Source organism: Eumetopias jubatus, unplaced genomic scaffold (assembly GCF_037043125.1).
Source record: "Eumetopias jubatus isolate StellerSeaLion01/CBP00866 unplaced genomic scaffold, mEumJub1_p1.0 scaffold_14, whole genome shotgun sequence".
Taxonomy (NCBI): domain Eukaryota; kingdom Metazoa; phylum Chordata; class Mammalia; order Carnivora; family Otariidae; genus Eumetopias; species Eumetopias jubatus.
This window is the reverse complement of record NW_028274820.1, coordinates 95,204,138-95,222,380: the sequence shown is the minus strand read 5'-3', so window position 1 is coordinate 95,222,380 and position 18,243 is coordinate 95,204,138. Positions and strand designations below refer to the sequence as shown.

General features: G+C 44.7%; 1 protein-coding gene and 1 pseudogene across 1 annotated transcript in view; one reads left to right on the top strand and one right to left on the bottom strand.

The window, feature by feature from the left end:
• The window catches only part of TMEM178B (transmembrane protein 178B), a 332,799-nt gene extending 326,008 nt beyond the window's left edge, over positions 1–6,791 (bottom strand). The window contains exon 1 of the mRNA XM_028106396.1: positions 6,366–6,791. Coding sequence (XP_027962197.1) covers positions 6,366–6,747 — 382 coding nt within the window. The 5' untranslated portion in view covers positions 6,748–6,791. The remainder of the gene's footprint in view (positions 1–6,365) is intronic.
• Positions 972–1,354, top strand: LOC114211740 (large ribosomal subunit protein eL31 pseudogene; annotated as a pseudogene).
• Positions 6,792–18,243: the final 11,452 nt, after the last annotated feature.

Below are 18,243 nucleotides of genomic sequence, written 5' to 3'. Positions count from 1 at the left end.
CCACTGAGTCACAGGGCTCCCAACTGTCAACTCTCACTGGTTAGTTGTATTTCAGCGTGATGAAGGAGGAGGGTGCAACTGAGTGCATTTGCTTGTACCTTTGGGCAGACACACAACGTGCATGCATGGGGACACACACTGTATATCAAGACCATGGGTATTTGTATGTGTTTGCCTGTGAGCAGGTCAAGCCTCCCTATATTTTAAAACCAAGACTAATGGAACCATTTAATTTTGGGCTTACTTGTCCATCTTCCCCTTTGTGCTTCCTAAGAGCAAAGACACTTCATGGCATTCACTCCTTCACATTACGTTCTACACTGATTAGTTCATTAGACATTATTTTTATTCCGATTGGCATAAAGTAGTACTATTTTTAGTAGCATTACTTTTAAGGTAGTACCGTTTTGTTTTTGTTTTGTTTTTTGTAGTAAGCTCTATGCCCAATGTGGGGCTGAACTCACAACCCCAGGATCAAGAGCTGCATGCTCTGCTGACTGAGCCAGCCAGACTCCCCTTATTTTTATTTCATATGTATTTATTTATTATTTGTCTCTCACTCCTGGAATGTAAGCTTCTCCAAGATGCCCAGTCCCTAGGCTCTCAATTAATATTTGCGGAATAAATGAGTATGTCCTTCATGGTTCTAACCTCAGCATCTACCACAGTGAACAAAATAGATACGCAGATATCATATAACAAAGTGTGTATGAGCTTCTGTCAGCAGGTCTCAAAGCAAGGTGCGTGAGCCACTTTAAAATGATCTCCCTCCTCAGCGCTAAGATGAAGTCAGTCCTCAAGCAGATCTCCCCTGGGTGAGATTCTAAAATTAACTTCTTATTTCTTTTCCAGTTTGAGGAATCAAGACACCGGCCTCTTCTCCACCCCACCCTTGCCCCAGCAGACTCTATGGTGACAAGAGAATACAGTGGGTGTCATCAAACCTGGAGCTAGCTTTCCAACCAGGGCCCGGCAGAATGGCTCCCGTGAAGAAGGGTGGCAAGAAGAAAAAGGGCCATTCTGCCATCAATGAGGTAGTGACCAGAGAATATACATCAACATTCACAAGTACATCCATGGAGTGGGTTTCAAGAAGCATGCCCCTCGGGCACTCAGAGAGAACCGGAAATTTGCCATGAAGGAGATGGGAACTCCAGATGTGTGCACTGACACCAGGCTCAACAAAGCTGTCTGGGCCAAAGGAATAAGGAATGTTCCATACCGTATCCATGTGCAGTTGTCCAGAAAACGTAACGAGGATAAAGATTCACCAAACAAGCTCTACACACTGGTTACCTATGTACCTGTCACCACTTTCAAAAATCTACAGACAGTTAATGTGGATGAGAACTAATCACTGATTGTCAAATAAAGGTATAAAACTGCACAAAAAAAAAAAAAAAAATCCTGGAGCCAGAATTCGAATCCTGGCAGTTTCACTTCCTTATCATGAGACTTGGCAAGTTCATTGACATTTATGCACCTCAGTTTCCTTAACTGTAGAATAGCGGGAAAAAAATAATAACACCCACCTTGAGTGTTATAATGAAGAATACATTAATAATAATACCAATATCTGTAAAACTCTTAGAGGAGTACCTGGCATTTGGCAATTACCATTAATTATCATTAATCCTCCCCGCCCAGCCAACAATGCCAGTTTCTTTTAATGGAGTTGAGAGAGGGAGGGGAAAGAACAGAGAAGCATGTGAGAATTCTGTGAGTCAAAGATGGAGAATGCATAAAATATAGATTTAGTGTAACTGACCATGAACTCACACCTTCTGCCCAAAACATTCAAGTAGCAAAGTTTCTTCAAGGGTAGAACAATATACTTAAATTTAAGCTCAAGTTATCATGTTTAATTATCCTCACCTGAAATGAAGTATGTGCTTATTCTCTTTAGAGGCTCTAGGCTCCGTGCAGCACTGTCCAATGGAGCTTTCCGTGACGGGAGGAATGTTCTCTCATCTGCACCATCCAAAACGACAGCCACTAGCCACGCGTGGCTCTTGAACATTTGCAATGTGGCCAACAGACTAAGGAAATGAATTTTTAATTTCATTGAATACTGGTTATTTTAAATTTAAATAGCCACTTGTGGCTAGTGGCTACCCTACCTGGGATCTGAGTAGACAAGCCCCTGGCCTTGGCTCTTCCTCACTCTCCAGCTCCATGCTCTGCTCCTCTCCCGCCTCCAGCAGTCAACACTCCCGAGGCCAGACTGCTGTTTCACACCTCCCTGGCTATGCAGATGCTGCCCTCTTGGCCTGAACTGCCCTTTCCTTGCCATCCACCTCCCAACTTCATGAAAACTGTGTTCAGATTTCACTTCCTCTGGGCAACTTTCCCCAATTCCCTCCCGGCTTACCTCACCCTACTGCCAACACAATCCATCACTGCCTGATCTGTGCTACTCTGCATCTGTTTCCGCTGCTCTCATCACCCGGTAGTTGTCATGTATTCCCTGTGATGCTAACAGACTGGGGGAGTTTTAAGGACCAGGTCTTATTCATCGCTGCGTTCTTGTGGTGTGTGCCCATCGCATAATATATGTGCAGTAAATATCTGCTGAGCACATTAGTCACTGCATATGAATACATGCAATGTTTTGTTAAATAAGCCTCAGTGTATTGACAACCACTCCCTGATTATATAGATTGAATTCTCTTATAAGGCCTATTTTCAAATAATAAAAAAGTTATCAGAGTCTCAGTTGAAGGTCTATTTATTTTAAGCCATATCAATATAACATTTCAGTACAAATCAAGGAACATAAATGTTCCCTGGAACAAAATCCGACCTGTAGCTGCTCCTCCTAAGGGTCTGGAAGTCTCTTGGATTTCAGAAACTGATCCTGTCATTGATCTCTCCCCCTGTGCTTGCAGTGACTTACTAGGGAGACACTGACGCAGTTGAAAATCAAGAAGACAAGAGGACTTGATTATGGACAGAGTCATATGGGAATTCAAGGGTGATCTATCCTTGCTACACCCTCTACCCAATCCTACCTCCAAGAAGAAAATCATCAAAATCTTATCTAATGTGAAAAATACTGACATGGGTGATACATGTCTGTTCAGTGACAGATGCTATCCCCAAAAAAAAGGATTGTTTCCCTTATTCCTTAGCAAAAGTTTTGCTCAAAAAAATCTTCCTTGTTAAATTATGTAGCATCTGTTGCAATATTAACCTGCCCTGGGAGCCACCCTGGTTCATTTTTTCTCATCACAATTTTCTGACTAATCCTTTATTTGGATTCCCACACAAGTGTTCCTACAATTAGAAGAAGCTTTTGATGGATAAAATTCTGTGAACCTTATTTGTATGAGATATTTCCCAAGGACCAAGCATCTGGTGAATGTATTTTACAAATGATTTTCTTTCCTGCCCTTCAGGAACTTACAGTTCAATAAGACAAATAAATATACAGTGACCAGAAATGCATATTCATTGGTACAATCATGGCAGTGGGCATTGAAGAAATGGATTTTAGAGAAAACATGCATCCAAAGGACTTCATCTTCAAATCAGATATAGATTTGACTTTTGTTTTCTTATTAATTATGTGGTTTTGTTTTATTTTAAAATGCACAAACAGCACTTTCTAACGTAATGAACATTGATTTAAAAAATGATTGAGTTACATGGGGCTGTATGATCATTTAGATAAATCTCTAGTTTTCCCATATTACTGACAGATTTTACACAGTCTTTTCTCTGGTTTCCCTTTCCCCTCACCCAACACATATCTCCCAGAATTTGAATCTAAGATGCTCCCCCAAAAGACAAAGGACTAACATATCTTTTGAGGTTACTAACGAATACTATGAGATAAGTATCTTTCCTTAAGTTGCCTGCCTTAAATTTAAATATAGGGATATCAATTTTTTTTTTACTTCCTTCCAAAATCTGCCAATCTAGGAAGAACGCTGATTAAGTCTAGAAATTATGTTCCATGTTATTGGAATTGCTTGTGAATTCTACTAATATAAGATGCACTTATTTCCAAAATGTGTCTCTTGTTGCTTAGAAAAGAGAAGATCTAGCTTTCACAGATTATGTTTTGAGGTTAAAAATGAAGATAGTGACCTTAAGTTCCTCAAGATTTGTAAGGCTGGCATGCCATCTATCTCAATAATACCTAACAAGAATGTCAAATGGCCAGAAACGGCCCTTGTAAGCGGGTGTTTGCAGCTGACAGTGATTGCTGTATTTTGGGTGATGGGGAACAGCATCTCCATTAGTTCAAGTGAAATACAATGCTCTGCCAACTCTGGGTATCAGTGTATTCAATCCCCCTGCTGTGCAGTGTCCATTTTCTCTTGCAATTAAAAATCAGTTGATACAAAGTCAAAATGTTGTACCCTCTTCCCCTATCCCTTTCCCTGTCACTGTGTTTCCAGCTTCACCGGAAGAACATGTCACTATGGTAACGAATCTCTCTGGTGCACAGACCAAGTCAACCTTTCTAGCCGGATTGCTAGGCAAGGCAACATGGAATCAAAGCCCTCAATGGAACCACCGGGAGCCATGGTTTCCATCCCCCTTTTTCTGAGTGGAGTGAACCAATGCCAGACAGAAGGATACCCAATCCATCGTGCTGCCAGAGATCTTTAAGAAAGGAAACGCAAGAATGTCCTTCAGCAAGTCCTACCACTGTTTTTCAGTCGTTATTAACATGAATTCTTCCTCATGTTTCAGCTAACTTCCTACCATTTCAATTTTAATGAAAGCGGAGCACAACAAAACAATGTAACACTTCATGAAACTGAGAATCTGAACGCTGTTACAGTCTACCCATTGTTAAAAAAGATTGTTTTTTCTTGCCTTCCTACTTCTAAACCCAAACCAAGTTACTCTCTTCTGGAATTCTCTAACATCCTGCCCATCTTTACAAAGTTGTAGAGCTCCAAATGGGTCACCCTGCTCTAATATGAGCCTAACTCTTAAGCAGTTGTGATGCTTGTAGTATTAACACACTCATAACCAAATCAGCTAAAATCCCTAGTCATTCTACAGAAACTACAAAACAAACATGAAGATGGATTCTCCTTCTGGACTTCACCTCACCTACATCTGACTAGCCACCTAGACCATACCCACTGCTTGTCATTCTTAAACAACTGACTTTTTTTTTCAAATTAACTATTTTTTTCTGATCAATTTCAACATTTTTCTGAATCAAAGAATATCAGTTCTCACAAATGATATTTTACAACAGGAGCAAACCTGCATTATAATATTAAGGGACAGTAAGAACTGTTCCATCTGGGCCTCAGAGACTTTGCAGAGAACATCATTTTCACCTTGGCATCACCATTTAATAGTTGAAGGGAATGAAACATGGTGGGGGGAGGTGGGAACAAGACTCAGAAAGTCATACCACATCTTCCAGAATGCAACTACCATAGAAGGGAATGCATTCCCTTTTTCAGAGCAATATTAATATATATCCAAACAACATTTCAATGGATTAACAGAACAGGGTGGTCCCCAAAGTATAAATCATCCAAGATTTACAAACTGCATCAGATGAACAGACTTTTAAAAAATTGTGGGATCAACATTAGAGTACCCAAGAAATTTTCATCATTAGCAAATGAAGTCCGTTTTCTGTTTTGGAATACTTCAGGTATTTTTGATATAAATCTTCAGAACATGGTAATTTTTTTTCCTCTGAAGTGCCCACTTTGGTGTTACCTGAGGAACTACTTTTTATTTATTAGGCCCTGTTAAAATTCGATGCACACAAGTCACTTTTGTCAACCACCTCCCCAAAAGGAGAGATCAAGAATCGTGGTAGGATGCTCCTGGTCAACAAGCCTGTCACTGCAACGGGACAGGGGCTGTGATTTACTGATGTTTATGTGACCAATGCCTGCACCGTGCTCAGCACAGTCTAGCACTTAGCAAGCGTTTGTGGCGTGAATAAGGTGAATAAGGCCTTCTCGGTGAGATGCTGAATCAGTCCGACATCTAAAACAAAGATTAAAACTAGGAGGCTGTCTGCCTGACACATCATTCTCAAATTTGGGGACTGCTCTGCGAACAACACAACATGAGAGATTCCCTCCCTTTTCAGAGACTGATGAAGCATTAGCCTGAATTAAAAACCCTGGCCCACGATATTCCACGGGAATCCCATCAGACCAACGCAAGACCAGAGGCCGGCCAGAGAGAAGTACGCCTCCATTACCAGCTACTGGGGGGCAAGTTCTGGCCAGTCCGAGGCTCCGCAGGGCCTGGCTAACCTGACCTCCTGGAAGCAGGAGGCCCGGGAGACTGTGGCCCCGCGAAGGGAGGAGAGGGTGGCCGGGCCTAGGAGGCGCCGGGCTCTCCGCAGCGCCACGCCTCGCGCTTACCTTTCCGAATGAGGGCTGCGATCTCGGGGTCGAAGCCCTGCCGGTGGCACTTCCTCCAGAGGCCCATGTTGGTGGAGTTGTACTGCCGGCTGCACTCGTCAACCGGGCTCATGGCGAAGAGCTGCCGGCGGTTCCGGGCCCGGAGGAGTTTGCCCTCCCAGCGGTCCAGGCGCGAGCGGCTCGCCCGGAGCGGCAAGTTGTTGTTGTTGTTGTAAATGAAGCCGGGGTCGACCCGGCGGGTGTTGAAGGCCTTGCACCTGTCCCTGTGCTTCCTGGCGTCCGTCTCGTACCAGTGGTCCGAGCAGATGGCCACGGCCAGCATGCCGAGGGCGCAGAGCGCTAGCGAGAGGCCCGTATAGAGCAGTAACCTTCCGGCAGCCATGCCTCCGCTTGGCGGCTACACCATGGGCATGATCCGCCGCAGCCTCGCCTTCCCTCCGCGCGCCCGGAACAAAGCGGCGGGCGGGCAGCCGAGCCAAGGGGGGGAGGGGGACCGGAGGGGGACTCGCGCCGCGGCGCCCCCTCGCCCCCGCCTGCCGGTGCGCGGCCCAGGGACTGCGGGGATGGGGGCGGGCAACCTAAAAAGTTCTGATCCGGGGAGGCTCGGGCGGGCTCCTGGGCATCCTCCGGGGCAGGTGCAGCCTCGGGCGGCAGCGAGCGGGACAAGACCGCCTCCCGCCCCCTCCCTGCCCGGCAGGAAGCGACTGCCCCGAACAGGCCGCGTCCGCACGCAGCCGGGCTTCAGGCGCCGCTGCCCTGGGGCCAGAAACTAAACACCAAGTGCCCTTGGCTGCAGTGGGGCTGCCGGGCTTTCTTTGTGCAGGGTAGCGATGGGACCCCTCGCCTGGCTTTTTCTTGGGGTAAGGGGGTGGGGGCTATCACGAGGAGCTGCGCGACGACCGAATGAACTCCGGCACCCGCGATGCGGCCGGCCAGCGAAGGAAACCTCCAGATGCCAGGGCCGGCTGCCCTGAGTCCCGCCTGGGTCTCCCACTCAGCGACTCTCCCCCTTCCGGTCTGCAAGCGAAGAAATGTTCTTCCTCTCTGGGTCGGGTCTTTTTTAAAATCTCCGTCCTCTGGTCACCAGCAGGTCCCTTGCTCTGTCTGGCCAGCGCGCTGTGCTCAGAGGCGGGCTCCCCGTGGGCGCACGTTTGCGGCCGACCTTTCCGCGCGGGCTCCCGGGTCGTCTGCGTCTGGCCTCGCCATTCAGGAGGCCCCTCGGGCCGACGGCGCGGTCACTCGGACGGCGTTACGGGACGAGCCTTGGCCCGGGACTGGGGACGACTGGGCGGCAGCTGGCGGGCGCGAGAGGCAGGCTGCGCAGAGGCGGGTGCACCCGGCAGGGCGCACCGCGCGGGGCGCGCGGAACTCGGCTCGCGGTGCCTTCAACACCATGGACAGGTCGCGCGATTGGGGCTCACCGCCAGCTGGACAGCCAGCCCCCGGGGCGTCATGCCGATCTCCCCAGCGCCCTCTTCTTCTTCAGTATCCACCCGACAGGTTCCAGACCCGCCTCTCCCGCGACGCCTCTGCCTCACTTCATCTGGCTCCCAAGTAGCCCCGGGAACGTGCTGCCCAGGTGCAAAGAAAATGCTGCAGGCACCGAGGAAAACAGCGGCCCCGGCCCTTCAAAACAATCCGCCCCCTTCTCCCGCCACCCGAACCCGGCACTGTAGCTGTCTGCTCTGCCCAACTGGAGTCAGCCGCTCTCAGACTGCACCATTTTCTTCTCAGCCCACCCGAGGCGCCGGCTCACTCGGCAGCGTGCAGAGAATCCCGTCCCGGTCTCAACGTCCCACGATCAGGCTCCCGGCGCGCGGTGGCAGACGAGGTGAATGGGGCGAGGGTGGGGGAGGGAGGCTGGGTCGCTGCCTCCTCCTCTAGCCGCGGCGGCTCCGGGGCCTCGCGGGCCGGGCGGGTGCTGGGGAGCGAGAGCCCCAGCTGCGCCCGGGGTGCTCGGGAAATCGCATCGCCCGGCTGCGAGCACCGGAGGAAGCCGCTGCCGCGCTCGCTCGCTCGCTTGGGCGCCGGGCGCTGCAGCCTTGGCTAAAACCCACAGACGAGAACACGGAGCGCGCAGCCAAAAGCTAGTGATGTCATCCGTGCAACGTGAGCCTCATCTCTTATTTTTCTAGCATCCTTAAAGATAAACTGCACCATTTCCCAGGCACAAAATGCCTAAGCCTTAGTCTTTGACCAGGCAAGTCAATGGTGTCTAGATAGGTATGTGCCCAACCACATCCATATTTATGCACATATACATATATGTGGTATGTAGCATGTTTACACGCATTATTATAAATTTAGGGATGTTGCCTCCATCTCCTATTTATCTCTTTTCAGTGGTGGAAAATTCCCTCAAATCGACCACAGTTCTTTAAAAGGCTGCTTATTGCAGAGTCGGCATCCGGAGGGGCTGAGGAAGTTCCCTGCGTCCCCCGGTTTTGGTCGCTGGTATCTTGGATCACATTTGATCTTTGTTTTCCCCCCAGAAAGCCACAGGCGCTACCTCGCTAGCTACAGGCGTTTCCCCCTGGGGCCGAGTGCGTCGGTGGGGTTGTCACGGCCAACCCCAGTCTAGCCCCACGCCAGCGCCAGACACCCCGACACACACCCACCTCCACCTGCCTCCGCCTCCCTCCCTCCCCAGCAGGAAAGGAAAAATGAAATTGATTGATCCTTTCAAGGCCAGAGGAAGAGAATGTTAATGGGTGTGTATGGGGGTGCTTAATAGATATTTTGAAAACGCCCGGGGGCTCGCTCTTTGAGAAGGGGAGGTGGGGTTAAATGAAACCCCGGCGCGGGATTTGTCCTCAACTGGGTGGCGGCTGGATTTAGGCTCAGCGCGGGCTCTGGGTAGCAGTGAAGGACCCCAGACCTTGAGCGAGTGGGCGGCAAGCGAGCCCCACTTCATCCCAGAAACGCCCCCCCCCCCACCCGCCCGGCTCACGTGAGACAGCGCCGCAAAGGCTGGGAGCCTCCCTCCCAGGTTGAAAGACTGGGTTTTTCTCTCTAATGCTCGCCCCTCATTTGCACCTGCACTCCAAAACCGGGGGCCCGCACTGCCGGGGAAAGAGCTGCCCCGGGGAAAAAGAGTACCCGGCACCCTGCTTTGCACAACGGGGCCTGCGAGCCAGGAAGAGCGCACCTCCACCATATTCTTTTTGTCTTTTTTCATCCTCCCTGCAGTTTGAAAATCGGGAACGAGGCGTTTCAGTGCCATCTAGTGGGGGAGGGGCGAGCCTCGCTTTCCGTCCCTGGATGCGGCAAGGGATTTGCTGAAAGGGACACCAGAGCCTGAGCATGTCCGCTCGGTTCCTGGGTGCCCAGCTGGTCGAGAGGCTGTGGGCATATGCCATTTGCCAGCTCCTGGTCCCCTGGGTTCCCTAGGACGGCGAGGTGGAGCCAAGGGACTTGGCCACAATGTCTTCTCACCTTCCTTTCTACCCTCCTCCCACCAGTACCCTCTTCTCCCCCAACCGTGAAAATGTGGAAACACTTTGCACATGCAGACGATGTCTGAAATTTCTGGAGCTATTTTATTCTGTAAAGCCCAGAGCACTTTGTAGGCTAACAGGATGTCTGTGTTTGACCCTAGCGAGGAGGCAGAAAGGTGATATGATACCTACAAGGTCACTCAGCAAGTTGGGGCACATCCAGCATTAGAGCCTCACTCTCCTCATTCTCAGCTCTGCCCTCCCCTGAGAACCAGCTGCAAGAGGTGCCTTGGAGACCCCTGGAAGCCCAGGCAGTTATCCATTTGGCAATGAAGGAAACTGTTCATTTTACCCCTATCTGTCCTCCCTCTTCCATTATTCTGTCCCTTTCTTCTTCCTTTTTAACTTTTTCTCCTGGCCTGAGCCTTAGGCCTGCTTCCAGGATGTGCCTTGCCCCTCCTCCCATGGTCCTCCTCAGCAGTCCTGTGATTACGGGGCCCTGCTGGGAGAAGGGACCTAAATGGCACACTGTCCTCCTCTTTTCTGACCATCATTAAAATTCTGTTCTGAAATTTTTGTCCTTGGTAACATCCCAAAAGCCTTTTAAAGATGTTTGTTTGAGGCCTCCTTTGAAATGCAGTTTTCCTGGACAGCCCAACTCCATTTGGGGAAGATCTGGTCTTTGGAGCTAAAAAGATGGTGGATTCTTCCTCTAACCTGTGTAAAAAGAGACTTTAGAGTCAACCATACAACAGTGCATGAATCTCTCCTAGAACATTTCCCAAAAAGTAATGGCCAGCTTCTGCTTGCACACTTGCAGTGATAGGGAAATCACTCTCTTGGCAAGCACCTTGTTCCACTGTCAGATGGTATAAATGGTTAGACAATCCTTCCTGACATTGAGTTTTATCCTAGATCCCTGTAATCCTACCCATTGGCCTTTGAGAAGCCCACAGGTACCTGATTCCTCTCCCATGTAATGGTCCTTCTCATACTTCACCTCAGCCATCGTGTTCTCCCTAAGCCTTCTTCCTTCCAGGCTAAATACCCCTTGTTTATTTCCTCCTTGAACTTGCTGCTCCTGGGTTTCTGATTCTTCCTGATTATTAGTGTGTCTGGTATCCAGCAGTGCTCCTTCATCTAACAGCCAAGTCAACCAATAAAGAAAAAAACATCATCACACAGTCAGTCAGGTTTTCACATGACCCATGTAAAGTTCTAATAATCCTCACTTTCGCTTCTAGGATCTCTTCTACAACTCACCCCTTTTGAATGCTACCCTAGGATCTTGCCCCCAAATGACATCAAAATCATTGGTTTGCAGTTTCTGAAATCCACATTTTTGAAATTTGGAATTTCATTTGCTCACACACAACCTCCCTCCTTTCTCTAACCGATGTTCACATTCTCCAAGCTTTCTCCAAGCCCAACAACAGAGATGCAGAGATATCATTAAAAATTCTCTCTGTTTCCTGGGGTGCAGTTCACCCAGAGCAGACAGATGCTTTCCTACAATCTCTTCATCCACTGGGAACTGTCTTCAGTTATTATATTTGTTCTACCTTACCCCCTACTTTAGTCTGAAATCACTCTCCTTGACATTGTCTATTAGAAGCAAAATAAAAATTGATGAAGTGTGTTTTCTCTTTGCCATCTATCAACATGCCATCATTTGCTCAGAGAAAAGGCCTCCTATATATTCTTATTCCTGTTTTCCTAATTAATGTTGCGCAACTGGGACATTGATTGAAACCCAAGAGTTATCTTCTACTTTAGGCCTCCTGACAGTCCCCCAAGTGTGTAATATGCTAGTATTTATGCTTCTCTCTACATCTCATCACAGAGCCACACTGGTTTGTTAGGGACTTTCCTTCTTTTCTTCCTCATTAGGGTAATTAGAACGTCATTAGGGTCATTAAAGCATTTTCATCTCACCCCTGGGCATCCAACTCCTCTCCTTGCTTTGTTCTTCTACCATACCACCATGTTAATCTTATATTCTACAGTTATCCTTTACCAAAAATTCTGCAGTAATTTCATCTAGCCTGTAGATTAAAGCTCAAACTCTTTACTCCCTTACAAGGTTTCACAAAGGCTTCAGGCCATTTTCCAAAGCTGACCATCACACTCCCTTAGACACACTCTCTGTTCTAACCAGGCAGCCCTCTAAACATGTTTTGAAAAGCCCCCACATTGGCATCATTCCTCTTGCCCATAAAATATTTAACTGCTCTGCTTTTTAAAGTTCTTATAATTACAGGTGCCACATATCAGTAGGTCAAATAAATATCATTTGATCATCTCACTAGAAGCTGAAAAGACAACCAATTAAAGCCAACAAACATTCTTGATATTTAAAACCTCTTCCTAAACTAGGAATGGCTTATAAAGAATAAGATCATCTCCTTCATAAAGAAGTATTCCAAACTAGTAGGAATAAAACAAATATCACAACAGAAAAATGATCAAAGTTCATAAAAAGAAAATTTACAGAAGAAAAAAATTCAAATGGAAAATTAACATATGAAAAAAACCACTCAACCTCACTAGTAATCAGAGAATACAATTTTTTTAAATACTTCTTTTTTGCCCATCAGATGGAAAAAATTTTTTACATGTCTGTTAATGTCAAGTGTTGGCCATGGCGTAAGGAAACATGCTCTCATGCACTGCTGGTAGGAGCATAAACAGATACAGCCATTCTAGAGGGCAATTTGGAGTAGCTATTAAGGTGAAAACTAGATGTTTGTTATGATCCAGCAGATCTACTTCTACATATCTAGCCTGTAGAAACACTGACACGAGGGGCAAAGAGCATCTTTAGTATGCTGCCCATATCCTAGGGCTTCTATGAGAAACACCACAAATTAGGTATCTTAAAATGTCAGAAATTTATTGTCAGACAGTTCTAGAGACTGGAAGTCCAACATCAAGGTGTTGGCAGGACCATGCTCCCCCTGAAACCTGTAGGGGAGAATACTTCCTTGCCTTGGAGTATCAAGGAAATCCTTGACATTCCTTGGCTTATCGATGCTTCATTCCAATTTCTGCCTTTGTTACCACATGACTGTCTTTTCTTACATCATCCTTCCTCTGTCGCCAAATTTCTCTCTTCCTATAAGGACACAAGTCATATTGGATTATAAGCCTACCCTATTCCAGCATGACCTCATTTTAATTAATTACATCTACAATGACACTATTTCTAAATAAATTTACATTTTGAGGTCATAGGCATTAGGACTTCAACATATCTTGGGGGGGGACACTATTCAACCCATAACCCCACATTTCATGTAACAAAGAAGGGAACAGGGACACCAGGCTGATTCAGTCGGTGGAATGTGCGACTCTTGATCTCAGGTTTGTGGGTGGGCCCACAACGTGGGCCCCACGTTGGGTGCAGAGATCACTTAAGAAGAAAATCCCGGGGTGCCCAGGTGGCTGAGTCAGTTAAGCATCCAAATCTTGATTTTGGCTCAAGTCATGATCTCAGGGTCATGAGACCGAGCCCCATATCAGGCTCCACACTGGGCATGGAGCCTGCTTAAGAGTCTGTCTTCCTCTCCCTCTGCCCCTCCCCTGCCAAAAATAATAATAAATAAATAAAATTTTTAAAAAGAAGGGGACATAAGAAAACATACCTATATCTGCTTACCTGTGCAAAATGAAAGAGTGATGGAAGAACCAAGAAGCCTAGCAGACAACAGGAGGATGATAGCAGATAACCACTACCACCATTAGACTGAAGGCAGGCTTGGCCCTAACAGAGAGCTCTGGGCAAGCATACAAATGAAGGCCCGCATCTCACGTGTCTATGTGTTTACAGGTGTAAGTCAAATGACAAATCGTTAAATAAAAATGTTCTAACCTTCTACCTTACAAATACCTTTATGATGACAAATTTTCAAATATGTGTAAAGTTATATTAGGTATGAATAAAATTTGGCAAAATATCAAAGCATCAAATTAATTATGCTTGTTCATGTATTGATGGGCCAGCAATGCACAGGTGAGTAATAAAGGCATTCATAATTCATAACTTATAATACATATTCATAAGACTTACTTTTCTTGACTTTTATTTCAGAAAAATCACTCTTGTTATAATCAAGATTTTCACATAACTTTATGTTCTATTAATGGTAATGCCAAATGGTTTTTTTCTTTGTTTTGAGAGAGAGAGAGCGAGTGGTGGGGAGAGGCAGAGGGAGAGGGAGAGAGGGGGCTCGATCTCACGACCCTGAGATTATGACCTGAGCCAAAATCAAGAGTTGGACACTTAACCAACTGAGCCACCCAGGCACCCCAGGATTTTCTTTTTACGTGATCTCTGCACCCAACATGGGGCCCGAGCCCACAACCCGGAGCCTGACATGGGGCTCGATCTCAGGACCCTGAGATCATGACCTGAGCTGAAATCAAGAGTCAGATGTTTAACCAACTGAGCCACCTAGGCACCCCAGTAGTTTTTTTTTAATTAATTTCAATTTGAAGGAACTTCCCTTTACTAAAGCAGTAACACTTTTACTGGAAATGTCAATAAAATTCTTAAAGCAATACTTATATTTGGACTTTTACAAATTATATTCAAACATTGTAACAATCACATATGACAAGTTATTGTTAATGCAAAAAATACTATATTACTTTTATCATATAAATCATTATCACATATATCATGATTTTTACTGTCAAAGTGATATCTAGATCCCTACAATACGTATTCAGTTCTTCTTTCAAATATTCCCTTGCTAGAATGAAAACTACCAAAAATCATAGTACATTGCTTAATTTGTTCAAATCTCTCTACAGTTGAGACCATATCTTGATCGATAATAGCTGGAAAATAGTTACTACAAGCATTATTTGGGGATTATTTTTACCTGAATCCTCTTCTTTAAAGTCATAAAACATTTGCTTTTCCTTATTATATTTCCTTATATTTTATTAGAATATCACTTTTGGTTTCAAACGCAGTTTATTTCTACTTAGAAAACTATTTTCTTTACAATTTAAAAAGTATTTTTAATCCCTTAAATTAAAAAACAACACACACACAAATATTGTGGTTACCAAACAAAAGCATCCCACTTGTCAGTTCACGCTCTACATCAGTTTTGGATTTTAAACAAACCTCTAAAAAAAAAGGTATTTTTAATCCCTTTAACTGAGAAATCACCAAACTTAGATCTGCTTTTGTTATACTATTAACAGCAAGCAATAGTTCATATCAAAAAATTGTAGATAGCACAAATCTGACATTAATTTTATTTTCCATGAAAGACCACACTTTGCTCTGTATTTAAGGGCTTTCTATTGTTTCATTTAGCTTTCCTAGTATATCTTATATCCTTTCCAAATTAAATTTAATGGCTTTAGTCAGCATTTCCATTGCATGTCTTAAGTGACTATAAGGTCAAATTAAATGTGTTTTGCCTATGGATAGATTCAAGACATAGAAATAATCGTTGCATTTCTCCAAAGAACTTCATGACTATTGGCTCAGTTGAGGCCACATCTCTAGTAACAAATTCAAACTACATTCCATATGTGTTATCAAGAACGTTTCTGGATTTTAGGCCAAAATCGAGGTTAGGTCTAGAAATGCACTTATAGTTTAAGAGTAGTGTGAATTACAAGAGCATGATATTGCAAAACATGCCTCCGTTACTGTGTGCCACTCTTCAAAATACCTAAAATTCATGTATAACTCCAGAACCATGAATTGGAACACAAAGGGAAGCAAGAAAACGGATGCCCATCACGGCTGGGAAGTGACACTTCCTGGTTCAAAAATCTACTACACGTGTGCTATCTGGGAGGAAGGGTGTGACAAGTTCATTGTTTCATCTTTTCTTTGATCAAAGCGCCTCCACCCTCAGACCCTTTCCACGCTCCAGAGCAGTATATACCACCAACATCAGCTGCAACACAACCCACAAAGTTTACAGGCATTTAGATGCAGTTGTCTTTTGTTCTGAGGACACAGGGCAAGAGATTCAGAAAAGCATTTCCTTGGGGTCTGTACTACGTTAACCATGTGCAAATTTCAGTCCCCTGCAGTAGAACAGAGCAGGGAAAATCAAGGAACAAAGCTGAGGGCATACAGGCCAGGATGGACTGGCACACAGTAGATATTCTCATCAAGTCAGGACCAAGACACATGTGCTCTCTCTACCATCACTGTTTAATATTTTGGGGGGTCAAGAGTAGAGCAGGCAACAGAAATTCAGAGTTGCAACAATTGAAAAGGGGAATGTAAAATGAATATTATATGTGGAGAGTAGGACTAAAAACTCAAAAGAATAAACTAAAAATACTCAAGAACCAATACATTCCAATTTAATAGCAATTGTTAGAAAATATACTGGAAAACTATCCCATATATAACAACAACAAAAAGCCTACAATATACATAAGAATAACAGTTCATGATCCTGGAGTCCCGGGATCAAGTCCCGCATCGGGCTCCCTGCTTAGCAGGGAGTCTGCTTCTCCCTCTGACCCTCCCGCCTCTCATGCTCTCTCTCTCTATCTCATTCTCTCTCTCTCAAATAAAATAAATAAAATCTTATAAAAAAAAGAATAACAGTTACAAAGAAAGTGAAGGCTTTATGTGAAGAAAACTACTAAATTTTATCAAGAGACACAAATACCTGAAAAGATGTAGAAACCCACCGTATTCCTGAGTGAAACAACTCGATACCTATAAAAATGTCAGTGTTTTACAAAATCATTCATAGATTAATGTGGTTCCAATCAAAATCTCAATAGGTTTTACTGGAACTTGGAAAATAATTCTAAAGCTCATCTATAAAAAGCTAGTAGTGGGAATAGCTAAGATACTTTTACCTGATAATTTCCCTCTCATAAGTATTAAACTATTTTTTAAAGCCACAATATTTTAAACAGTATGATATCAAACTGAGGGTTGCTGGAGGGGAGGTGGCTGGGGGGATGGGGTAACTGGGTGAGGGGCATTAAGGAGGGCATGTGATGTCATAAGCACTGGGTATAATACAAGACTGATGAATCACTGAACTCTACCTCTGAAACTAATAATACATTATATGTTAATTAATTGAATTTAAATTAAAATAAATAATTTTAAAAAGGAAAAAATAATAAACAGTATGATATCCACTTCTTAGACCTTGTACTTTCTCCCCAGAAGGCACAAGAGTTTTTTTATAAATGAAAAGAATAAGGAACCCAATCTAATCATTCACCAAAAATCATGGCACACATGATTTGTATGAACTTAGACCCCTTAGGGACTACAATTCCACAAAATATGGAAATATGATGAGTGTATAACAGCCTCCCAGGCAGGCTCTGACCAATCTGGGTGCGCTGTGATGGCATTTGGCTAATGCGATACCCTGATGTTTTCCAGGCATTGGCCTCCTGCGCCGAGGACTCAGGGTCTATGTGGACAGCATCTTGTTCTACTCCCTGACCTGACGTATCATGAGTCTGGAGCCTGTAAATCCATGATCACCAGCTACATCATCTGTTATGGAGTGTTTGTGTCCCCCAAAAATTCACATGTTGAAGTCCTAACCCCCAATGTGATAGTATTTGGAGATGGGCCTTTGGGAGGTAATTAGGTTTAGATGACGGCATAAGGGTGGTATCCCCATGATGGCATTAGACATCAGAAAGCTTGCTTTCCTCTCTCTTTCTCGGCCACATGAGGACACAGAGAGAGAAGGTAGCCATCTGTAAGCCAGGAAGAGAGCTCTCATAAGAACTCCATCATTCCAGCACAATGATCTTGGACTTCCAGCCTAGAAAATTGTGAGAAATTAAATTTCTATTGTTTAAGCCACCTAGTTGATGGTATTTTGTTATGGCAGCCCAAGCAGATTAAGACATCATAACCCCCATAGCAACTCAAAGGGACACAAGTTTGAACCACCTTGTGGTGTGTCTCCACCACATCATACCTGATCAAGTGAAATGATCTGCATCTTGCTGAACAAGGTATTAGTAGTTCTGGGATAGGATAGGCCCCAATTTCCCTTCCTAGAAGTTGCTATTTCCTGGGATTTCCTGTTTATTACCAGCCATTCTAGTGCTTGTTCTCTCTCTTTTCTCACCTTGATAGCCATGGTGGCTGACCTCATTCATTTCTTCTTCCATATTTCATGTGTGAGTACTCTTCTAGGTTCTTGGAGACACCAGTGAAAAACAAAGAAAGATACCTGGCCTCATAGAGCTTATATTCTAGTAGTGGGAGACAAGTAATAACCAACTAAATACATACATACATACATATATAAATACATACATACATACAGTAGTATTGTAGAAGATGATAAATCTTATAGGAAAACAATAGAGCAGTGGGTAAGAGTGTTATGGACTGAATGTTTGCATACCCCCAAAATTCATAAGTTGAAGTCCCAGCCCTCAAGGTGACTGTCTTTATAGAT